General features: G+C 42.3%; 1 protein-coding gene across 7 annotated transcripts in view; it reads left to right on the forward strand.

Annotated features, from left to right (window-relative positions):
• MTCL1 (microtubule crosslinking factor 1) overlaps positions 1 to 25,569 on the forward strand; it is a 111,003-nt gene that overhangs the window by 53,557 nt on the left and 31,877 nt on the right. For 2 of the 7 annotated variants that reach the window (XM_075744420.1, XM_075744415.1), the window contains exons 4-8: positions 4,917 to 4,976; positions 10,913 to 12,238; positions 13,188 to 13,343; positions 21,384 to 21,476; positions 24,291 to 24,521. In XM_075744420.1, coding sequence (XP_075600535.1) covers positions 4,917 to 4,976; positions 10,913 to 12,238; positions 13,188 to 13,343; positions 21,384 to 21,476; positions 24,291 to 24,521 — 1,866 coding nt within the window. Of the gene's footprint in view, positions 1 to 4,916; positions 4,977 to 7,036; positions 7,115 to 10,912; positions 12,239 to 13,187; positions 13,344 to 21,383; positions 21,477 to 24,290; positions 24,522 to 25,569 lie in introns of all 7 variants that reach the window. The other 5 variants (XM_075744413.1, XM_075744414.1, XM_075744418.1 and 2 more) reach the window with 5 other exon arrangements.

Below are 25,569 nucleotides of genomic sequence, written 5' to 3' on the forward strand. Positions count from 1 at the left end.
ATTAGAATTTCATTGTATTTTCCAGTTCCATTAACCATCCCATAGATACATACGAGAGTCCACTTGGAAAAAGCTGCCACCGTACTTTCACTGCGCAGCCTTTTGTAATACAGAAGCATAGGATGGCAGCAAAGCAAAACTTCAGTTGGATACTTGGAATTTAGTGACACTCCATGCCTTAAGAAAGAATGGAAAGCTACCCTGTCCTACCATTAAACCAGAAGGGATGTTGTTACAGAAATGGGAAATGCTTCCTTTTCACCAAATGGGCAGGTAATGGTACCAGGAAGATCTCAGAAAGCTGCAGTGTGATAGCTGAAAGCTGCCCCTCCTAAAGAAACAGGTCCTGGTCATGTTCTTCCAGTGCTGCATTTGTTAGAAGAGTTTATTCATTAGTGGTTTGAGAGTGACAGAACTCTGCACAAAGGATTTTTTCTTTATCAACCAAACTGGGCAAGCAGAGGTAGCTCTGAAGCAGTGAGATGAAGGGGAATCATGCACCCCACCCAATGTCAGGGTCTGGCAAGTCCAAAGATGCAAAAAGTTGAGAGGAAAGCTGCCTGCAGCGGCCAGCAGAGCTGGATTTGTGTGGAGAGGGCTTGCTGGAGAAGGAGCACGGAGATCTCCTGCTTTTTTTATCCTCTGCCATAATCTTCCCAAGCAGTCCTGCACAGTGCCTGGAAAACACTTACAGTGAGGCATTCCTGAGCAGTGATTAGCGATGCAGTTAATGAACGCTGGTTTACATCACTTGGGGATAAACCCACCTTCTGACCATCTGTTACAAGTGGATCTGGTTTTCTTCCGATTCACATTCATGCCAAGCAGAATTACCTTCATTTAGATCACTGATGCTTCTTGGAGAGTAAATGCTATGAGAGAGTTGGTCCATTGGCAAGATTTCCCAATGAGTCATGTATTGTGGGGCAGAGATTATGTCTCTCTGGATGTTTTTTTCATTCTTGAACATGATGGGGCTCAACAGCTAGCAAGAAGTTAACTCTTACTATGAAATGCCAACGTGCAACTCTGAAGCTGTTAGCCTGTCAGATACCGGTAATCTGAAAGCAATCTGCTTCACTTACTGCTGCATTTAGAGCAAGTGGATTTGGTCACTCATGCATGTTTTTTTAAAAGTACTGTCAGATCTCTCACAGGTGGTATTTTCTAATGAATGCAAATGAAATTTGTGATTATCCATTTCAAAGCAATTGGTAGCAAGCCATCGTTGGGCACAGAACATTGTTTATACAGCTCATAAGCCCCAGTGGTGCTCGTGCATAATTTTTCACACATCACAGTGATAGAAATTGCCTTCAGGGCTGGACTTTCCAAGCCAGCCTCTCTGTTTTTAAGTTGCAGACATTGTCACTTCAATGGCTGACTACTTGATTTTGCAGGTTCAGTTTGATGCGCATATGATAGCAAGCCCACGCTTGCCTGCAGATGCCAGACTGCACCCAAAATGACTTGCTGCTCTTAATAGCAGTGAATAAAGTGACAGGCTGGCAGCTCTTAGGGATTCTTGGTTCTCTCTTCTTATTTTCCAAGTCCTTCTCTACTGCTGCCTGTTTGCAGCTCTATTCTCATCCTGCTCAGCACTTGCATCAGTGTGAAAACTTGGGCCATGTCATGTGTTTACTTGTATGATTGCTCTTAACTCAAACTTCACTTCCATGTCTTGCTCAACCTCTAATTCTAGTGCATTGCCTCCTGCTTGCTGTTCCCCGTGTGGGTACTCTCGCTCTCAATGTTCGGTTTGCAGGGCTTTTCTCAGACCTGTTAAAAATGGAATTCACTGAAAGACACAAATTATCTCTTCCTGTCCATGCTAGGCTCCTAAGGAAAGTGAAAATAATTGTGTCCCTTCCTGCTGTTAATACTGTAGTCACTACATCCAATAATCTTTTGGGAAGTTTAAATTTTAAAACAGCAGGTAATATATTACCCCCATATATTAGCTCTCCTTGGTAGCCAAGAGGTGTGGCGACAAACTGCAGTGAAGCTGTGAAGGTAGAAAATGTCCAGCGAGTAACCTCTTTCCTAAGACACTATGTTAACCAAAGGGCTAATAAAATCTTGTTTAACTACCAATGAAAGAGTTTTTGGTAGACAGCCAACCCTTGTTGGTCTCTTGAGTATAAAAAGTAGTATAGAAATGTTCCTTCTAGTGTCAATTCATATCTGCCGATCTCCTGGACATCAAAGAGAAATGCTCCTTTATTGCACCATTTTACATTTTAAATCATTTAAGCTTGTAGTGCATTCCACCTATTTCAGCTTGCAGTGACATCCTCTGCCCTTAGTCCTACTGAAATATCAGCTGTATTGGTTGGTGTTTCGTACACACGTGCATGGTGAAATGGAGATCTTTCCTTGCTCTTATATAGGGCTTGGGGGTTTTGGCCAGGCAGTCCCTTGTTGCCATGCCTGTGTTTCTAGTCCTCCACTGGCACGTGGGAGGGAGGTTTCTCCCTGTAATCCACTGGTAAATACTCCATTCTTTTTCTTACACTGAGGACAGACTCAGCCTAAGGTTGAGTCTGTGCCTTGTGGAAATACAAAGCAATCTCCCAGCCGAGCACTGATCAGAAGGTGGTTCTTATGCAAATCCAAACAGGACAGTGTGAAAATGCTTAAAGCAAGGCCCCATCTAGGGCAGTATGTTACAAACTTGTTAGTCTGGACCTGTGAAATCCATTTTTTCAGTGACAAGTGGAACTTACAGCTTCCAAAGCCAGACCACAGCCTGCCTGTTTCTCAGCCTGTGTTCCATGCCTCCTACCTAAATTTTAATTCCCTTCCCTTATTTTCCAAGCATTATCCTGCAGATACAGAGCAAAGGCTTTATTACTTTCTCATGCACAGGGTAGCCCATGTGTTTATATCCCCTAGCTTCTCAAGTTGGATGTGTCTAAGTGTAACCTTTTGCTTAAAGGTAAGAGCAAGAGGTTTTTAGGATTTGACACAAGGTTTTGCATTTCTAGCATGCCTGGTAGCTGTTTGCTACATTCATGCATAAATTGGTAGACTCATCTCTGACTCTAAAGGCTTACAAATTAAATGCATTAACCAACCTCCTCTTGCTCAAGCTACTCGAAGTCACACGGAAAAGCAGTGAGTGTGAGGGCCGGGGCTGTGCCCCATATCTCTTCAACCATAGTGACCCCTCTTGTGCACCCGGACATGATCCTGCTGACTGATGACTGCTTTCAGTTACGTATCTGTTCCCAGAATAACACCATGTTTTGAAAAAAAAAAGAGAAAACAGTAACTGTTTATCCTGGCTAAGCTTGTGTAGCAGGTTTTCATATGATGTTTTTAGTATTTAAAGACTTTTTTCATTAAACTGTTTCACTATCCAAAAATACCCCATTTCTCTTACTCAGCTTCATTAGTTATAGGAAATCACTGGATTAAAGTAGAGAGCAGATTAGCAAAAATAAACTGTAGTATGTCTTGGGCATATGGTGCCACGTATGAATGGGTTTTAACTACTTAACTGTGTATAACAAAGACCAGAAGGAGAGATTTGTCTTAGCGTGGAATAATTATAATTTGCAGTAGCTGCATAGCTTAACAGTTAGAAACCACAAAGCCATGGAAAGCTTTTGGTTGGGATTTCCATGGAGTGAGCGCGCCTGTCCCTGGGCTCACGTCGTGTTTTTTGCCAGCTGACAGCTGAGCACGAGACTGGACTTAGCTAATTAACAGGATGCCTCTTCCTCCTTTCCCTTCCTCTTCGCTGGGCTCATGGTTTGCAGCGCTGGGTTAGTGTGGGTTACAGAGACCGGGATTTAGCCCGTCGGACGTGGGAGCTGGCAGTGGTCCAGGCACGGTGCTCCATCTCATGGGCCAGAGGGGAGATACGCTGTGAGCAAGCCCATGACAGCCCAGGCTTCGCCTCAGCTGGAAATTGTCCCCTGCAGAGCAAGTATAAAGAGGAATCGTAAATAAAAGAGGCCACAATGTCAGGGTGATTGCTGGGGAGTATCAGCCTTCAGGCTCTGGGCACAGACAATGCAATATGGCCGGCTTTGAATTCAACCGACTCTGCAGTTTCTAGCTTCCCGCTTTTTTTGCCTAATATCTATCGTTCTGGTACTTCAACCTGCAAAAGTCAAATTTATGCCTTTTCTGAATAGATCCAGCTCACATTGCTTTGAACTTGGTCCTGAAACACAAGTCAATGCAAACACTTGTAATGTCCTGACAGTGCTCCACCTTCCACTTCTGAGGAAAACTGTGCTTTTCCATTTGGGTGCTGAGAGGTTTTTGAAAACCAAGCAGTGGTGGTGACATCATTCCCACATCTTGAAAAAACTGCTTATAAAGAGATATAAAGATTTGCAAAGCCAATCAAATCTAATTTTTAAAGTAAATTCAGAAATACCTGGAGAATTACCTGGTCTTTATGTGGGCTCCTCAGTACATTTGCTAGCACAGGCTAACCAATAAAGTTATGCCACATAGCCTAAACATGCATGTCCTTCCTTTTTTTTTGGGTTGCTTTCTTCTGAGGTTTCCACAATGTGTTTCACATCCACTGTGAGTAACGTTCTTGGACTTCTGCCATGGATTAATCAAACATAAATCATTGCCCCATGCAAAAAGAATGTTTTGCCAAAAATTGCAGTGGTCCAGAGGAGAAGAAAAGAGATTTTTTTTTTCCTCTGTGAACTTTTAACTAATTTTATTCTTTTTTTTTTTTGGTGGGAAGTTTTGTGCATTGAAAAATTCACCAACAAGGCCCTGATCATCTTGGTTTCTTCGTGTTTAATATGAAAAATTAAATCCCCAGCTGCTCAGGAGAATATCTTTGCTTTCTCCCCAGTTAGTTTTATGGTGGTGAGTGCCGCCAAACTTGCAGGCTTTCTGTTTAGCTTATCAATAACTCAGCCTTGCTTCTATTGCAGAGTTCCCTGAAGAGAAGAGGCAGCAGAGAAATGCACAAAGAAAAAAAGGCATTTACTCAGGTATGGCTTTCAAAACATGCAATTTTGAGCAAAATCACATGATAAAACTGAAAATTTATTCTTACGGGTGTTGACAGTACCATCAGGCACATTAAGTAGAGTGCAATTAGGCCTTAATCTACTGAGACCTCCCAGAGATAATGTAGAAGCAATTTAGGACGCAAGTGTGATCTCTAAATCGTGCAGCTTCTCAGGCTCGTTGTGGTTCTGTCAGTAGATTCAGGCTGCAGGTTTGCTACAAGAAGAGAAAATCACCTTGCCTCACAAAGTAATTGGATCGCAGCTTAGGGACTAACTAAATTTATATGTGGTGCCAAAGATTTTGTGCTAATGAGCATCTTGGCAGGGAACGCAGTTGACACACTGCAACGACACCTCGCGAGCTCTTGTGTCGCAGCTCTGGGTTTGATGTCTCTGTGGTGTCGGCGGGGGGGGGGGGAGCGTGTGAACTTGTGCTCCCCCAAGCCAAGATACACTACAGAGCCTGAGATACCCACTCAGTCTCCCTTTGGACACCAGTTTTACTGAAATCCCATAGGCTGATCCTTCTCAGGGAAGCAGTCTGCCCGGTTTCCTCTGCTTTTTGTGCTGACTGTACGAGGTAAAGCTTTTCCCAGCACCCGTACGGTTACTGTTTATAGCTGGAGATATGGGGATAGTGTTTCACCTCGCTGTGAAAGGAGCCAAGAGCGACATCATGCCTTCATTAGAGAAATGTTGCACCTCCCCTGCTGCCCCCTCGGCAGGCTCAGTGTATGCAACCAAGACCTATGGGTTTTCTCTGAGTCGATGGAGCCTTAAAATCCATTGTTTTGTAATAATAACCATAATAAATCATTACAACATGTTGCATTTGAGTGGGTAGGGTGAGCAGACCGGCGACTCGTGGTGGTGGGGGGCTGCAGCTTGCTTTCCTTGGACACAGCAGACCAAGCGTCCCTGCCGAGCCGATACAAATGCAGCTTAATCAGACCTTAAAATGGGGCACTGGGCTTTCTGCCTGCAGCGCCTGCTATGGAGAATTATTTAAGTCAGTCCACCAGGTCAGAGAGTTTGTTTTTCTGCAAGCTTGTAAAATACATGGATGAAATATATATATATGTATGCCCATACACATGCAGATTACAGATGAAGCTACATGAAGGCAAGGTTGCGTCCACCGGGGTTTGTGGGCGGCACCGTCCTTCCTTTCCTCATTCCTGGAAATACAGAGCAGTGCAGAGGGAATGGATTCCTTGTGCTTGTTTTCTCCGCCCAAATCCAGGCAGTGACAGCAGCTGTAGTTTGCCTTGGAAAGTCTTAAAAAGGACTTCACCGAATTAACTGAGTAACCCTGGGTCAGCTCTGCTTTACTCACAATGTGGGGAAGTGATCCCAGAAACCACCTGGGGGAGAAAACCCCTTTACGCTGTACACACACATCGTAACTCAGAGAAGCAAAGGATTTGGGCTTGAAAATGAAAACCATTGTGACAGCACTATGCAAGGTGGCCGTTCAGTTTTCTTCAGCAGTTCTTTTAGGGTAGGAGAGACTGGGAAACAATCTTATATATTGACATGGCCCAGCCTATAGGTGCATGTCCTAGCTACCTCCCAACTCTAGAGTGCTACCAAGAGCTGTCCTCAAACTTACCTTCAGAGGTATGTGCTGGTTGAGACCAGAGCACAACACAGCAAGTGCCCGACCTGGTCAAACAGCCCCCGGGTCCTGGGGGTTGGTACAGACACAGCCCAGGAGATTCAAAACACTGCTCTTCAGGGATGACCACCCTAAATACCTAAAATAAGTTCAAATACCCATTGCATGTTTTGTGAAAAACAATCACAAACTTAGATTCTGTGCATCTGCACACTTACAGCTATGTATAGCATATAGCAAGACCAGTGATTTTACTTACTGGGAGCTCATCATGAAAATAGCTGGAACATCGCACCCACCGCAGGGCACACCGAGTAAATAATACCTGTGAAATTGATTGTCTTGAAGTCGTGTAAAAGCAGAATTCATAGTAGCGCTTACCCGCCTCTAGCAGTATTGAAGAAAAAAAGTTTTTGTTCAGCAGAATTGCAAAACGGAGCTTCTTGGAAAATACCAGGCACCAAGCAAAACACAAAGAAAAGTGGTTCTCCAGCGCAAGGTAGGAGTGCTGGCCCTCAGCCAGATGCTTGGGTGCTGGTCGTACTGCCCTGTTGTCAGATTTGCAACTCCAAAACTGCTTACCCATCTTCTGCCTGGCAGTTCCCTTGAGCCGGTGGTGGTGGTAGAGGAGATGGCGTTGGTCTCTATCTATCTTTGTGTCTTCTTGCCAGAAAAGAAATATCGTATTTGGGAATTTTTGATCAGCTCTTCATTCTCATCACATCATTTACATTGCATAATGAATTTAAGTTCATTTCTTCCCTTTAGCTTCATTTTATTATCTCTACATTCTACATTTGTCTAAATTAGACTGCAGACTCTGTAGGGAAGGATCTGGGGTTTTTTCTTTCTGTTTGTTTTTGGTTTTTTTTCCATTAACATCCCTCTGAAGTGCCATGCAGAGCTGAGATGCTATTGCATGCAAATAATCACTATCAGTAATCATTAATTACCATTTATCCTTAATGAACTCTTAAAGTCCATGACTAGCACCATTACTGATGGAATATTTTTGCACTGTCATTCCTGCTTTTCTTTCTATATGGTCTGCCCTACGTACACCTTCTAGGGAAGCGTCCACATACGGGATGTGAAATACAGTCAGGCTGTGTCATAGCCCAGCTTTCAGCCTTGGGTTCAAGCCTCTTATTCCTCCAAAATGGTGGAAAGACTGTATTCTTCCCCCCCCCCCTTTATTTTCATTTGTGATTTAACTAATAATGAACTAGTCTTAATTTCGGTGATTTGGCCTCTCCTTAGTTGGCCTTATATGTCAACACTCTACTTGCCTGTGTGGGTGTCTCACCCTCTTGCTGTTTCTACTTGGTTTCAACTGATCAAGAAATCACTGATATTTCTGTACACAAAGTTTCAGAGGGACAGATGCATGAAGGTTGGAGTCCTACCCTTCTGGCATGCTTAGATCTGACTGATAAATCTCTCCTGACCATTCTTTTCCTTTGGAAAAAAGCTGTCTAGGGAATGGGATTTTCAGTAGTCGTGTTCCCTGGCAGAAAAGCGGGGAAGATCTAGAGCTTTCTCACCTTTCCAGATGGGATCCATATTTAGTAGGCAAGATTAACATCCATCAGCTCTGTTGTTTTGTATGAGGCTTGTGTTTGTTTAACGAAAAAAATTTTGTTTGTTTCAGCTCTTGTGAAAAAACTTACAAATGTGGTCCTTTTTTTTTCATAGACAAAACCTAGCAATAATGTAATGCCATTATAAGAAGTTGACGGTGGTTTTGTCCTGCTGTAATAACACTCTAACTCCACAGACGCATTGAGTCGTGCAGTGATGCCGAGCAAAAACATTGGGCCCCTGACCCCAAACCCATCCAAGCCTTTCCCTTTTCTTCAAAGGCTTCAAAATGCTGAGTGCGTTGTCCCGAGTGTGACTCGGTGCCTGTTACTTATATTGCTTGAAAAGCGGTGTGTGTCAGGCTGGAGTCCCCTCTGACCCCCTGGAGGAGCCGGCCCCTGCTGCTCCCAGCCAAGGGAGAGGGGTGCAGGCAGGCTGGCCCTTCCCCACCACATCCATCCAGCCGCCCGCAGCCAGGGAGGTGCCAGGCCCCAGCTAGTGCCACTGATGGCTGAGACCTTGCAGCCAAAGGTAGACAAGAAGCACGGGGAAAAATGCTGGATTACAAAGGCGGAATAAGAAAAATGTCAGCTGTGATTATTTCCAAGCTATTAACAGATAAATAAACTGGAGTAATCATCCCACCTGTGAGCTCTGACGTGCAGCACTGGTCTGGATGTAACCTTCCTTGTGATCTCTGTGTTTCCCTAAAAGCAAAGCCTACAGCTGCAGAGATAAACTGATTCTCGATGAGAGGAAAACCAGAGGTAATGTATTGTGCAGCCCTGATCAAAGATGATGCTTTAATCATACAGCCTTACCCAGGCAGAGCAACCAAAATTCAGACTGACTCCAGTGGAGGCTGCATGGAATTTTGCCAGGTTTAAATCTGATACTTAATTTGCAGTTTTGAGTTATAAAGAGAAAAGCAATTTGCAAATATATGTGTGAAAAAGAGATGTGTGTATGTGAGGAGATGATAGAGCGGAAAGAAAGTGCATCTTGTAGAGGCTCTGCTTCTAATGAATTATATGCACCTCGATTGTATTCATAGAAAACTGACGTTTCTGGGGCCAGAGACACAATGACCAGAGTTTTAGTCAGTCAACTGATCAACTGATTGCAGGTGTGTTTGACTCCTGGTTATCACTGACAACCACACATTAACGGAAACTTTGGCTATCGTTTACCTCTATCATATTGCTAACATTTAAGATAACTTTTTCACTTTTTAGTATTTTAAAGTTCCAACCTTCACCAAGCAGGATCAGTAAGAAAGCTGACTGAGTTCAGAAGTATACAACCAATTACTTTTGTGACTGTTTAGGTATTAATAGCTGAAATTAAGACATAATTAATATATATCTAAAAAGAATGGGGAGAAATTAATGTAGGTGACATAAAAGACACCATTACCAATGTGCAAGGATGTGTGCTTTGTAAATTAAATCATTTCCTCAGATTGCTGAGCCATAATTAGTTTTGTAAATCTTCTTATTTTTTTAATAGCCTGATCTGGGTGAACAATTAAAGTCAGTCGTGTTTTCTTCTGGATTTGGTTTCCATTGTTAGGAATTATAACAAAATAGTGCTTGTGAAAGGTAACAATGCTCCAGAGACTGAAATGAAGTTTCCATAGATAATTGCACATATGTCCACATGGCCTACCAACAATGATGAAATCTGCTGTCTCAAGAGATCATCTTTCAAAGCCTGCCTTCCATTATACTGCTAATGCTGATAAATGTGTCTCTTACGAGGCCAAGTGCCTGTATCTCCATGACAATTCATGGAAGTGATTCATGCAAAGAAATTGTTCATCAGCTTAGAATTTACTTAACCTTGTCTTCTTTCAGCACAATACACACTGGAGTTTTCATTTGAGTTGAGAAGGGGTGCTTTAAAATGCCCATCACATACCAAAAAATCAAGGTTTCATTTAATACCCTGGTGCTTCCTGAAAAACGCAGGTTTTCACATGGGCTGGATTTGGATGTAACTACAGTTTAATGAATTTTTCTTTCCTTTTTCACATGTTTTCACCAATCTCCCTTGTGAACTGTTGTCCATACCAGAAACAGTGATCACAGTCTGGTCCATCCTAGTAATAGCAGCAGCAGAAACAACAGTAGTGCTTCCTATTCAGAAAGGGAGTTGGGCACTCCAGCTAGTTCACAGCATTGTGAGATCAAATAATTAAAGTCTTCACTTTGCAAGGCAACCATGCATCTTAGCACACATTTATTGTGCTTTCTAGCTGAAGAAGCCGAAGATTTGGGATTACAATGAGCAAATTCATCTGAGTAGTCTTTGTGATGCTAAAAGGGAGCAAACATACCATTAAACATAAATGGAACAGAAAGTGCCAACAAGTCATGGCACCTTTTCATTTAAGTCATTCTTATTTTCCACAAAATTTGCTCAGTATTTGATTAAAAAGCTAAGCATTGTGCTGGCACCCTTGCACCACTGAACACTTGCCCTGGCACACTGATTTTTCCTCCCCCTTCTTTAACTCTAGTCAAGCTGCTTTGCCAATTTAACCAGGACCAAGGCGTGAGATGTGTCAGCTGTGTGGTTTGCGCAGCTCTGTCTGTGTATTGTTTGCATACCTAACAGATACAGCTCAGAGGGTGGGAAGGTGGACGTTTTGGAAGGTGAGCAACTGATTGTACTTCTAATACAATCTTTGGTGGGGGGTGATTATTCTTGGCAGGAGGACAGTGCTGATTTGAAGTGCCAGCTCCAGTTTGCCAAAGAGGAGGCAGCGCTGATGCGTAAGAAGATGGCCAAACTGGGGAGGGAAAAGGATGAACTGGAGCAGGAGCTCCAGAAGTACAAGTCCATCTATGGAGATGTGGACAGTCCCCTGCCTACCGGGGAGGCAGGGGGTCCGCCCAGTACCAGGGAGGCCGAACTGAAGCTTCGTTTGAAGCTGGTGGAGGAGGAAGCCAACATACTGGGCAGAAAAATAGTGGAACTGGAGGTAGAGAACAGGGGGATTAAAGCTGAGATGGAGGATATGAGATGCCAGTATGAAAAAGAGTGTCTCAGCAGGGACCACATTTCAAGCATTCCTACCTCGCCCTATGGCGACTCCGTGGAGTCAGCCACAGAGCTGCGCCGGCATCTGCAGTTCGTGGAAGAGGAGGCAGAACTGCTGAGGCGGTCAATCTCTGAAATTGAGGATCACAACAAGCAGCTAACAAACGAGCTGAACAAATTCAAGTTTGAGCCAGGCCAGGAGCCAGGCTGGTTGGATGACGCGGCATCCAAGTGCGGCGGCACCTTGCAAGAGGAGCTGAAGTCGGCCAGGCTACAAATCAATGAGCTGAGTGGGAAAGTGATGAAGCTCCAGTATGAGAACAGGGTCCTGATGTCCAATGTCCAGCGTTATGATCTTGCCTCTCATCTGGGCCTGCGTACTTCCAGCCCCAGGGACAGCGATGCCGACAGCGATGCTGGGAAGAAGGAGAGTGACAGCGAAGAGGGTCGCCCACCCCAGCCAAAGAGAGAGGGGCCCATTGGGGGTGAGAGTGACTCTGAAGAAGTTTATGAGAAGACGTCGGGTTTTGGGAGTGGGAAACCATCAGAAGTCAGTGACCTGTGCTCTGCCGAGCTCATGAGAGTGAAAGAGGACACTGAGTCTTTAATTAACATCAAACGTGAGGCTGAGCGGCTCGAAAGGACTGTGGACCGCCTTATCACCGATACGGACAGCTTGATTTATGATGCAAAGGTGCACGTAACCAGCTGCCCATCCACTGAGCAGGATCTCAAAAGTGGTGAAGAAAGGGGAGAAGATAAGCACGAACCAGAGCTTCTGGACACCATCAACTCTAGGATGAAAGCTTTCCGGAAGGAGCTGCAGACCTTCCTGGAGAAGGTTGATCACATTGGAGAGGGCCTTAAGGAGCAGATGGAGGACCTCTCCCCTCTTCCGCATCTGACAGAGTCTTCCAGTTTTCTATCCACAATGACATCCATGTCTCGAGACTCTCCCATTGGTAACCTGGGGAAGGAGTTAATCACCGACTTCCAGGTAGGCCAGCCCCTTGTTTGCCTTCTTTCTGTTTATTGTTTCTCTTTCTTGCTGGCATTGCTACCCTAGAGCTAATTTTCCTCACAGCTGCTTCGTTATGATTTCAGACCCGTGATGTATTAAAGTGTGTAATGTTAAACAAACACTTTATAGATTTTTTTTCTTTTGTTTGTTTGCACAACTCCTTTGATTCAGAGGCGGTTCCTCATGGCAAAAAGGCTAATCCACTGGTGCTATAGAGATCTGTCTTCGTTTTGTCTGTAACAGCAGTGTTTCCCTGTGAAAGAGGAGATTAATTTAAAAAAAATAAATTCTGATGAATGTAAACTAGCAGCCTTGCTAAGAAATGTGAGAAGGTCTTTATTATGCTCTCTTGTAAAAGGGTCAGGCGTGTTCTCAAAAGCCTTGCCAAAAGAACCCAACCAAACGCAGTTTTCTAAGTGATGTGTTTTGAAAAGCCTGCTTACAGCTCACTCCCCTAACCGAGCAGCGAGTGAGAAGCTCTGTAGCCAGCGAAGGACTGCCTTGCCTAAAGCGTTGCCCATGGGCGCATGTCTAAACTGCCACAACTGCCACACTGGATATGGCTTTTCTGCACAGCACAAGTAAGGAAGGAAGAGCCTTGTGTCCCGTATCCTTCATGACTTGTATGCTTGCTGTTGGTTTGACTCATGCATCCTCATTGCATGCGCCTCATAACCAGTGTTTGCATTCTTTTTTCCTCTCTTTCTCTTTTTTGCTTTTCAGATGTTTCAGCCCATCATTTTGCTCATCCTCATTTTGGTTTTGTTCTCTTCACTTTCTTATGCCACTGTATTTAAGTTGGTTTTTCTGTTCACGCTTTTCTTTGTCTTGTAGTTTTTCAGTCGTCTACCTTACCCATTTTTGTTTTCTTTTTTCCCTCCTGTCCTTTTGTTTTTTTGTTATAAACTGACCATGCACCTAACAGTCCAAACTGAGGGATCAGATGGAGTGGCAGCTCAAACAAGATCGTGGAGAGGAGCGAGAGATTCACCACCAGCGAGCCAACACCGACCCACACCGCAGAGCTGATGGAGACATTAAACTCTACAGGCCAGGAGACAAGGGCTGTTTCAGTCTAGAGGTCAGCAAAGCAGCCCACCTTACTCACTGCCTCCTGCTGCCTTAGCCAGGAGATGAGTAACAGAAACCAGGGGTTGGGGGAGTAAATTGGACCAAACACAGCACCCCTGTTGTGAAATTTGTGGTTGACCTCTTTTCCCCCTTGCACTTTCAGAGAAGCAAATTGGTCCTAACTTTGGATTCATCACCCTGCTCCTAGTAGCTTCGCTAAGTGGGAAAATATGGCCCAGGGACTCACTACACTTGAGTATAGTAATGAAAGATCTCTGGAAGAGGTTGTAATCCTTTATGTGAGATCATGCTTCCAGGTTTCACCTTGTTGGATATTTTAAATCTGCAAAGTCTACAGATAGGCACTGCTTTGTGTTTTGCCTGGCAGTAGTCTGCGCAGGAGAGGGTTTGATGCTGGTGTGCATGGTGATTCTCAACAGGGAACACAGCACCCTGCACCTTCCAAAAAAAACCTATTCAAAGAAGAATTTTCCATTGTTTGAGTTGTTGAGTACTTTTCCATTTGTCAAAAACATTGATCAGTTTTTATTTAAATCTTCATCCATGCAGAGGCCATGTCAGCCTCACTAACATCTCCTTAGCTGCTTTCTCATCAACATAGACTGTCCAGACGCTACAGCTGGTCCCAGAGAAAACAATTTCTAACCTGTCTCTGCAAAGGCAAGCTGGAGCATTGAAAAATTTTTCTACTGGCCACTGGGAAGCAAAATCCACCTTGAAACTGTGGTGGTTAGAGTAGCTTCTAGTGAGGGATGAGTTTTTATATGTTTTTAATTTTAAAGACACACACAGAGACCTTATATAGATATACTACAGATATAGTATCTGAAACCCCTAATTGAGTCTGGGGAAGGGAGAATGCTGGCTGGGACAGCTGGGTTTGTGGGTAAGCAATGACAAGTACTATAAAGCAGCGGTAGGAGGAGAAAGGTTCAGGGCGGCTGGTAGCCATGCGGCACAATGCTGTACTGAATATCAAAGGGAAAGTGACCCTTCGTCTCATAACACAGGTAAATCTTTGCTGGTTTCATTTTGTTTGTTTTAAACTATCCTGCCAGTGCAGAGTTTTGGTAGTATTAGAATAATTCATTTGCTCAGCAGCTTCTTTTCCAACTTTTCACTTTTATCAGTGATAATAAACATCAGGAAAGGTATAAACCCAGGACACAGTAAGTCTCTTACTGAAAGGTCTTTCTTCCTCGGCTATGAAATGGGCTGATGAGGTAGAGAAAGCCCGCTGTTCAGCATGGATCCTTTTGCAATTGTATTGGTCAATAGTTATGGTAGATTAGGTCAGAAAATGACCACAGAAAATGTTTGCAATATTTCTGTTTAAATTCTGTCATCTTTATTAATTCCCCCTTATCTTAGATCCGCTATTATACTAAGCCCTGTATATGTGAGCCCTCTGTTAAGATTAGGGATTTGGGTAATTTTGGCACAAAATCTATTTTTCCTCTCCCAGGACAGGATGATATGTAAACTGTGTACAGCAAACTGTGTTTAAACAGAGGACGGATAGTTTTCACACCATAGCCTGACAAGGAACAAGCCAGTTATTATAATCAAAGGTAGAGAATATCCAGCTGAGGTCCAGATGTGCTCAAAACATGAACACAGCTGGGGCTTAAATGACCCAACCTGAGAAAATGTTGAAGACTATGGTGTTTGTTCCAGTCAAGTTTACTTACGCAACAAAGAATATTACACTGCTTTATGCTGAAACTTTTCAGTGAGTGGGCAGCCAATTGAAATCTTATAATTTGTAATAGAACCCAAGTGAAGCAGAAGATTCCTCCAAATAATTTTGTATGGTAACATTTTTAGTCTTTTCTTTTTAAATTTCCTACACTGCACTAGCAAAAACTACCATTTTTTGTGCCAAATATAATTCAAATACCAAAGGGGTTTTTTTATTACCACAGCCATTTCAGATGGAGACTCAAACCTTTCATGCCCACAGCAGAGATGGCTACACATAAGCCATTATCTGCTTTAACTTATGAAGTGAAAATATAGGCACTAGCCAGTGGATAACATTGATTGATGATCTTACTGCATGTGGACTTTCAGCATGAGAACAACACATTTCATTTCAGTGAGGCAAATGTTTTCTTTTTAAGCAAGCAAACCCATTTTTCTAAATTCACTTTTTCCAAGCTGAATTTTAAATGAAAATTTTCCCAAGCAAGGCTGAGCAGCTTCCATTTAGCCATTTCTCCTATTTTTAAAAAGGAGCATCGTGGGAGCCTAATTGTTTGATTAAATACAATAAATGCAGACTGACTTGTGCTTGTAACTGCCCTATAGCCTAACTGTAAACATCTGTCTTTGTTTGGGGTTTGCACTGCAGTTGTTAGTGCAACAGTATTATTAGAATGTATTTGCATGTTAAAGAGGTGGGTTAGAGTCAGAGTCCAAGGGAAATTATATCTTGAAATTGCCTTAAGAGCAGGGCTTTGTTTTCTTGCTGAAACAAGCCATTCAGCTGCTGTTGTGGGAGGCTGGAGCCCATTGGGCTGGTTGTTCGATCCATTATTCATGATTTTAGCAGAGCCGGGTTATGGTGGGAGGGGGAAATCATTCTTTACCATCCAAAGAAAAAGCGAGTGAACAAGTGAGAATTGCCCTGACTAAAAGACACTGAGGAACTAAAAAAGGTAACACAATGCTTCATGGAGCAAACGCTGGGCACAAATCAAAAGATTACTATGGCAACAAATGGAAACCAGTGAGAAAAATGGTAAATAATTTTTCATCTGGTGAATTTTACCCTTTTTACCAGTGGAATATCCATAAACCAAAGGCAGCTTCCTTAAGCAGTCTCCTCCTGTTTATTCAGAAACAAGAAGACATTCTGGAGAAGAAAAAAAATTCACTCTTTCAAATGACCAAATATAGTTTGTTGCAGTATTTGATACCTGATGCTTTTAAATGGACCTGTATTGCATAGGTCTGATTGTTCCTTCAATGGGTATCAGTTCTGCCCTTATCTAAGTACGTCACCAAAGACAAAAGCACTCATCTTTGCATTTCAGATTTGGTTACTCTGTTTATTTTCATACATGGCTTTTAAAAACTTACACATTTGTTTCTGTGTAGAAAAATGCCACAAAAATCTCTGAGACTCTCAGGTTATGGAAAAAGAATCACTGGAGTGAATTAACTTAAAAGGAACAAGTTGTCACCAGAGAATTAAAATAGAAGCAGACAGGCTAGAGAAGGTGAGAGCGTGTCTTAAAAAGCAAGTGTTCACAAGGTCTAGTAATAAGTAGGAAGAGCTCACACTGAGGAGTAATTTCTTCTAGGCCATTTTATATCTGTTTATCCATTTTTTCTTACTTATGATGCCTGTAAGAAATATAAAACATCTCTATTACTGTAAAGTAAGACCTGGGTTAAGTGTGGACCAACCAGATACAGTGATGTGCAAGTTGGGTAAGTCACTTTACCACCTGCTTTGAATCACATTTGCTGTATGGATCCATTTTGGACATACGTGGAGAACTTCAGTCTATATTTTGAATGTTCTATTTTCAGCTGGTTTTGGTGTGTCTGTACTCCTTCTGTGCAATTTTCATAATCCCACGTGAGAGCTTTTCAGCTGGATGGCTTTTGCAGCAGCTCCCAGCCATGTGCTGAAAGTTTGCACATCCTTTTCTCTGGCCCTGATTTAAGATTTTGTTTTCCCAGAAAGGAAACAGTAAATGTCTTATACATTGTGACTTTTATTTCTTCTGAAAAACAAAACAAAACAAAACAACAAAACAACCAAACAACAAATGAGGACCACATAGAAAGTTGTATCTCTCAGTGTCCACTATTCCTCCAATGCATAGTTGTGGGAAGAAGACAGGCAAACTGGTGCTGACAGTATTCCTTCCCACCAAGATTAGGGGCAGCAAGAATAATTCACTTTGATGAATTGTAGTCTTTCTTGCTATGCAAGATTCTGTAAAGGTTGACAATATAATGGCTTAAAAGACCCTTTATGATGTAAATCTGGATATCCCGATCCTAACTGAACTTGATGAGACTTTGTATACTACTTATACAATAAGATGGATTTTTAAAGACTTGGAGCAGTGTTCTGTGTTTTCACAAAATCAAGAGAGTCTCCATATAAGCACAGACAAATAACCGCACAACTGCCTATTGTAACCTAGCAAATGGAATATACGTCATTTATTTTTAAGGGGGAGGGGAGAAGAGTACATCTTCAGAAGCAGCCTCTGAGAATTCAGTTAGATGTGTATTGCATGTGAAAAGGAAAACAAAAGGCACTGGAAGTTCCTGTCTGGTCTGGTTGATTTTATGCGTGCAATGGTCAACTGTCTCCTGTGAAAAAGCAGCAGTTTTTAGACTGCATGGTCAAATGTATGGTCCAAATATCAAAGCATTACAAGGTGGCATTAGATGAACAGCATAAAATGTTCATCTTTTGGCTTCCTTGGAATTGCATGCAAATGCTGGAAAGCATCTTTCTATCCTGCCTCCTCAGGCATTATTTTATTCCATCCCTCCTGAAAAATAACGGCTAAAAAGAAAGATTCCATGGATTTTGATGTTCACAGTTGTTGCATATAAACCAATTAAGTTTGCAGGCAAATTGAGATTGTAATTAGCTATGGTAAAATGAAGAAAACAGATGAGTAAAACCCAGCCATACCTCATGGTGCATGGCAATCATGTGAAAACAAGTCATGGCAGAAAAGTGGGATCGTGTGAGCTGGAAAGTAACCTGAAAAGCCTTCAACACACTGAGAGGGGCAGAAAGGGGTCCATGCAATGAGGGAGCAGTGGTGAAGCCCCCAAAGTGTGGATGACTTTTCTCTGTATATCCTCTTGAGGTAAAGACATCAGCATGGATTAGCTTGTTCTGGAGTGGTAACAGGTGAGAGATAAGGAGTCAGCAGAAGGATTTGGCACTGCCTGACCGAGAGGACGGGCATGGGAAAGGATCTGGAAATGCAATAATTGGGATTTGTAGGAAACTGTCAGTCGGTGTCGAGCTGTGGATGAAGTGCAGCTGCTTCTGCAGCACTGTGTTGGAGTAGCTCTAGCTCGTAGTTCCTGTCATAGTGTGTTTGTATGTCTTGTTGTAGCGCGTTTATGTCTGTTTCCGTGGTGTCGGTATGTTGTGTGGTGGCTGTCATATTCGGGGTGTCCCTGTGTAGTGCATTCGTTAATGAGAACAAAGGAAACAAAGAATGGAAGTTAACAGGTTATCAACTTTTGTGTCCATTTTGTACCAGTGTTGCTTTCCAAAACAAAACAAAACCACAGTTGTGCCACAGACTACACCCTGCTGATTACAATAGGGGCCTGGTTTCTATATATAAACATATAGACATCCATTAGTGCAATATCAGGTACCTGAACTGCATATACAAATATCACATGATACATTTCTACATATTTTTGATTCATGATCCAGATGTTTAGCAGCAATCTATTAGGCACTTAAGCAGCCTTATCTCCCTTGATTTGAGCAGTACGAATCCCAGTGCTTCTGGTAGAAATGACATTATATGAAATTATAGACTATGAAGAGTCCTCAGGCTGCATTGGAAGGAAAAAGGTGTGCAGCTCTGCATTCATGCATTAACTGCTTTTCAACACGTTTACTTTATCGCTTATAAAAATCTATCGTCCTTAAAGAGGCAAAGCGATTGTAAAAAGATTTGCACTGTATAATGTGCATGGAATAGTCTACCTGCCTTTCTGATGCATTTCATCTCTTCTTAGTAACAGTTATCACATAATCCCAGCGCCCAAGTTTCCTGAAACTTGGCTTTGCATGCGCTGCATGTTTATTGAAAAAGTGCATGAGTTAATCATTTTCTTGCCCTAATTTTGCAGACATAAGGTGTTGTATATATGTAACTATGTGATTCCAACTAATACTAGTCTGAAGTAGAACAAATGATCTTTTAGCAAGTCATTGTTCATTGGAAAACACAAGTGTGAAGTGAATAGTGAAAAGTTCAAACCTTACCTTCCTGCTAACTTTTGCTGCTCTGATTCAGCTTCCAGTTTCAGGAATCCTGAGAACAACAATATTTCTAACTATCTAAACGTGTAATCATATGACTGTAAGGAGAGGCATATTAAGATCAGTGATTAGTGAGAATAGAAGTTGCCATGTTGTATCTGTTTTCACCAGATTGGCTTTGCATGATTTTGGCTGATTTTGAATTTATGAAAAGAAAGAACACACATTTTTTTAAATTACACCTGAATTAACCAGGTACTTTGGGTTTTATTTGCCGTATTCCTAAAGAAGCCTGATCAGAATAAAAGAATACAGAAATTTCTGATGAAAGTAATTTTTCCTTTATTGGATGAGAAAATTAAACCGATGATTTACGCAAAATGATTACGCAAAACTGGCAAATCCCATTGCAAGCAGTTCTTTCCAAATTATTTGCGAGACCGAATTTTGGCCTTGTGCAATAAAAAAAGTCTGCAGACACGTTAAGGCGTAAGATGAAATCAATAAGGCAGATAATGTGCTCTTGGTCACTTTGAGTGTACCTTTCAGAGGGCTGGAAGTATCTCTTCCTCAGGTACAAAACAGACGTGCACAAGTCAGTAAGTGAATCAAGTAAAGAAGGAACTGACAGGGCCCAGAAAGTATATATAGGGTGACTTCCGTTGTTCAGCAGAGTATGGTCCTGCGGGTGGTTTATGGGATACTTCCATCTGCCTCATCTCCTTTTTCCCTAGGGGAGGAGAGGAGCATCTGTTCCAGTGGCAAATACTTTCTGAATAACCAAAACTCTCCCAGCAAGGGCTGCCACAGCGGCAGCAGCTGGTTTTGCCCTCGGGAAGCGGGAGGAGAGCCTGGGGAGAGGAGACGGGTGCTGGGGCTGATGCTGGAGGGGAAATGGCAACATAACCCCCCCCCACCGCCCCGAGAGCGGTCCCACGACCTGCGTTACATCCTTGCAGCTGCTGAGGTTGGAGTGTGCTGGACATCAGCCAGAAGAGAATTTGGGATTACGCTTTGAAGCCTGAAGTGATCCCTTCTTTAAATGTGTCTTTACTCTGGGAAGTAGGAGTTTGGTGCTGTAGTGTTTTCTGTGGTCATGTATGTGAAGAGGATGGCATCTGGCCGAGCATCTCCTTTGTACAGACAAATCAGGTTTAGCTCCAATGTGAAGGATAGAAAATGAAGGGCGTAGAAAGTTCTGATCAGGAATTTAAGTGCCACAAGATTAATTAACATAGTATAAATAATGAGGTCTGTGGCTCTGCCTTCTTTGGTTTTTATGTTTGAATTAAGTAACTTTCAGAAGTAAAGTGGATGGGATGCCATACTTAATGAGAACATAAAACTGAAAGTATTAAGTGTTGGACCTGAAAGGGGAGATACTTAAGCATTTTGGTCAGATCTCAGGCTCACACAGCTTATCACTGTGACATTTGTGGAGTAATTATTATGAGTCGAAATCAGAGAATGAAGTCAACTTGTGCAGAGAGCTGTCCTGTATCTGAAGAAAGGGACCTTATATGCTTAGTTGGCTTAATAAATGCTATCCCATTATCTGCCTAATCAGAAGTGTTGCAAATGAATAAATAATTTGGTTTGATATATGTGCATTAGATGCATCTTCTGCAGAGATGTTAAAATTTTATAGCATTGATTATCATAGAGAAATACGCCACCAAATACACAATACTCTAAATAGCTAATCTGGCAAACGTCATTGATGGTGTGCTGTCTCAGCTACTCGAGCACAATCCCAGAGCAGAGGCCTGAAAGTAATATCCAACATGTAACATCAGCATCCTAGCTTTAGTTTTCAGATGAAGCCACACAGGAAATTCCCACACATATTTAGGTCATTGCTATTTATTTGCACACTGTGCTTTGGTTTTAACTATTGATAACCGTGAGTTGTGCAGATGTCTGTCCTGCAATTCTTTTCTTTTTTCCTTTTTTTTTTTACACCACGGTTTTCTGCTAAACCTATCCCTTTGTCCTGCTAATCAGCTCAGGGATTCCCATGTTTTACCTGTACAGAATGTATCGATACAGGAGCTTCAGGCTCAGCTTGAGCAGGAGACGAGACTTCACCGAGAGGAGCAAGAAAAGTTTACAGAAAGGATCATCCAGGTAAATACGAAACCCACCTGCTGGGAGAGACGTGTGGCGTGGACCTTGTTTGTCAGGACCGTGGGAACTTGCGTCCTGGTGGCTGTGCCTGTTTGAGCTCATCTGAGTAAATGAACAATCTGGAAGTTGGGGAAATGTAGACTCAAGCCTATTTTGCCACTTTGAATCTGGCTTCTCTGCTTGGTGGAGAGAAGTTTTGTCCTGCCTTGTGCAGGGGAAGTTGAGGTAGAGATGTAAAATACTGCATGGGTAAATATATCAGCCCCTTCAGCTCCCACGGGAACACATAGGGAAGGGTGTGTTTGATCTCTGGGATCGCAGTGTGGCTCTGTGCCTTATTCTGACCCCTCCTAGCCCAAAGAAAACCCAACACTTCTCTAAGTCAGAGGAGTTGTCAAACGCTCATAACTGAGACACAAATGAGGACATTTTGTATTTCTCAGTACCCCATGCTTCCAACCTTCTTATTCATAACTGGTGAATAAATCATATTTTGTTACAGGGGCTCCCCTGCTCTTTTGAAGGCTGGAACATATTAGTCAATAGTTTTGTGATCTCTAGCTCCTAGGGCGAAAAAAATCTGTTCCTAATTTTTGCAGGCTGTTTGGCTCTTAACAGAAGTTTTCTTTTTAAATTTACTTCATAGACTAAATTCAGCATAATTGTTGCATCGTGTAAATCATTTTTCCTTGTGCCAGCTAATCTCATTATGCCCAAGTGGTAACTCTCTGTTTTTTCATAAGTAGCTTTAATTTCCAGTTGATCTCCATAGGAGCTTTCTCATGGAGGCTTTTGAAGGCAACCAGTAAATTGATTTCCTTCCTAGTTGTCTTGGCCATGAAAGCTTTTTGGAAGCTATGCCTGCCTCTTACAGTTCTTTTCTTTTGCAATAGCTATCCATTGAAAAAAGCATAATACTCTATGAAGCTACCTCCACCAGGGTCTTCTGCAAGAATTTGTGACCACAGGGACTTAGATCATAACAGCTTGTAAAAGGCATGAAAAATGCAGCAAAATCAAAGATACGTATTCATGTTGACAGCCAGTAGAAATAATAGAAGAATAAAAGCATCTTTTGGATTCTTCATTTTTTCCAGATTATGCCCATCCTGTTGATATTGTTCCTTTTTTATCATCTTCCAGGATTTCTGGTGGAAATGACTCAGATCTTTGCTGTATTTAACTATAACTTCATTTGGTGGAAGAACTTGCATCAACACAAAATCCATTTGTTTCTTCCTGTAAAAATTAAATTTAAAAGAACCCCCTTTTTTACTATGTCATTTTTGGCAATGTTTAATGACATCAAATTGATGTGTGCTAGCAGGGTACAATCTCCATAAGTGTTATTATGAGTTGCATGTATGTTTTTTGGGCCATTATAGCTAATTTGTTCCAGATGACTTTTAAGCTGCATTTTAAGCCCGTTTAAGTAGCAACTACTGTAAATAATTTTATCAGGAATTTTTTAAGATGTAGTAGCATAGATGCTAAAAATTTGCATTATGCCAGAACACATCATTTAAAGGGCAGGAAAGTCCTTAGTAAACCATCTAGTATGGACCAGTAGCCTGTGTCAGAAGCATCTGAATGTTGCCATGAAAATCAAGCATATATTTCTTAGCAGTATTAATTGCTAGGGGCTCCATGCTCATGAAGAAGAATCTCTGAGGTATTCTTCATTCCTGTGTGAATGTTGTTTGTTGCAAGGTATGTTCTTATGGTTTAAATCATTGTGGTCATTAGCGTACTGTGGCTTTCATAGATTTCATCTATGGAGCTGGTCAGCAAAGGGAGAGGCTGTTCCGCAGAATGGAAAATAGTAGAGACTGGTATCTGTGAGCAGTGGCTCTGTACTTGTTTTCCATCAGCCTTTTCTTGATCAATGTGAACCACAGCTCGGTTGAAGTGGAAGCACCATCTCATCCACGTAGAACATGAGATGCTCTACAACTAACTTGTCATGTGCTATTGGGCACAGGTCATGCCATGGTTTGATTTTGACATATTGAAGGAGAAGTCACGTTTAAAGAATAATGTTTCAGGTGGCATTGTGTTGAAACAAATTCCAAAGAATGAGCGTTTCTTGGTGTTTCCAGTACTGAAACTGAGAGACATGGTGAATGCCGAGTTGCAGCCTATTGCTGTCTTTTTGGTTCCTACATCTCTGATCAGGTCATATCAGAATGAGAAACTGTTTACTGTGAATCATTCTGATTCCTCTGAGTATGAACTGTGAGAAGTGAGGGACCAGTAGTTGTATCTGAGATACTGGATGTGGTTCCTTGGGAAGCGTTGCCCTTCCAGAAGGAGAGGGACACGTAGACACAGAGGAAAGGATGAAGTCTGTGATTGGGAAGGGAAGAGGCAAGGATAATATTCCAGGTTGTCTGAAGGGCAGCTGTGGTCCCACCTTGTAGGAATGACTGCAAATGCATTTAGCAGGTGCGATATGTGCAGCAGTGTGCGGTGGTGGCTGTGCTGGGAACATACTGCACGGATACAATCGAGAGAGGAATAATGAGCGGTATACAAAGTTTAAGCAGCAGCAAAGGTCTCATGCATCTTTTAAGTAAACAAACTGTCCACTGCCACAACAGGTTACTTGGATATGGTTATCTAAGCTTATCAGCTGCTGTCCTTTGATTTCCTCAACAGTCATAACTGCTGAGGAACTTATTGAGCCAAACTCAATAGCTACTCGCTACTGATGAAAATTAGAGATTTCAGTTTGTCTCACCCAGCAAAGTACAAGTCCTGGAGACCGCCCCAGGACACCACCCCATTGACATGGTGTCTGTCGTTCCATTAAAGCTGGAGGAGGAGCATATGCAGACCCTGCGGAGGAAAGACTTGGAAGTGCAGAGCTTGACTTTGCAGAACAAACTGGAAGAGAAGACCTGGAGCCAGGAGAAAAGTCTGCTGCAGCAAGAACTCAGGCATTTCAAGCAGGACACCTTTCTCCTCTATGTCAAACTGAAGTGGCTGCTGAAACATTGGCGGCAAGGCAAGCGAATGGAGGAGGAAGGGGAGGACATATTAGAGGTAACTGTACCACTTTATTAATCCAATGAAAGTGCAAGCGGTGGGGGTACTGGGGTGGGTACTGGGGTGTCCCTTCTTTAAGTGTAGACTGTAAATATGATGTGGCCTCAGCAGCTTCATAATTGCACATAGACTTAAAAGGGGATTCAAGTTAAACATGAAGCCCTTTTTTTAAGTTGGCTTGTGCTAAACGCTTAACTAGTACAAACATCTGGTCCTGAAAAATTCTCTCATAGTAAATGAAAATACTGACAGATACGACTCCTGAATAATTTTGAGAAAGAAAAATACGGTAGTGAGCTGATGGAGTCAAATCTATTTAGATGGGTTGAGAGCTGTCGTTTTTCTCATCGTGTGCACAGTGTGTTCCTTACAAAGCCTTCAGTAATACAGATGGAGGGAAGCTCTGTTTTCGTGTTGGCAGGAGAATTATACAGCTTCTTGTGGGAACTTAACAGTGAATCATTCTTGTTTGTTCCTTTTCTCCATACACACGTCTATCACCGTCAGCAGCAGTACGCCAGTAGTCATCACGGTGATTTTCCAAGTAGCAACTAAATTAAGATCAGGAATTTCAGAAGTACATAACAACCTGGAATCCCCAAGCTGACACATCTCAGCAGGGGTGTGATTGCCAGCCAACATGCACTGTGAAGAAAGGTGCTGCTAAAACTGTGTTGAGTTGCACATCCAGAATTACCATTTGCTTTGGAAATCTTATCTAAAGAAAAAATAAATAGAAAAATGTGTTTGCCTATTCTGATGTTTTCTCCAAAATTCTTGAGAATAATAGATTTATTTTGCAGGTTCATGCAATTCTGAATCCATTTGCTAAGGCAACTCAGTAATTTTCCTCAGTATTTCTGATACTTACGTGCCTAGTGTTTTTCAGTGTTTGCTGCATTTGGCAGTACAAGTAACCTTTCAGGTCTGGTAGGAGTATGCTTAAGTTGAATACTCTAATGTTTTGTATTCTTAGATAAAAGGTGGATGAACATCTTTACCTTCATCTGCTGTGGTAATATGAGTCAGAAGCAAGAGATGAGTA

Source organism: Balearica regulorum, chromosome 2 (assembly GCF_011004875.1).
Source record: "Balearica regulorum gibbericeps isolate bBalReg1 chromosome 2, bBalReg1.pri, whole genome shotgun sequence".
NCBI classification, from domain to species: Eukaryota; Metazoa; Chordata; class Aves; order Gruiformes; family Gruidae; genus Balearica; species Balearica regulorum.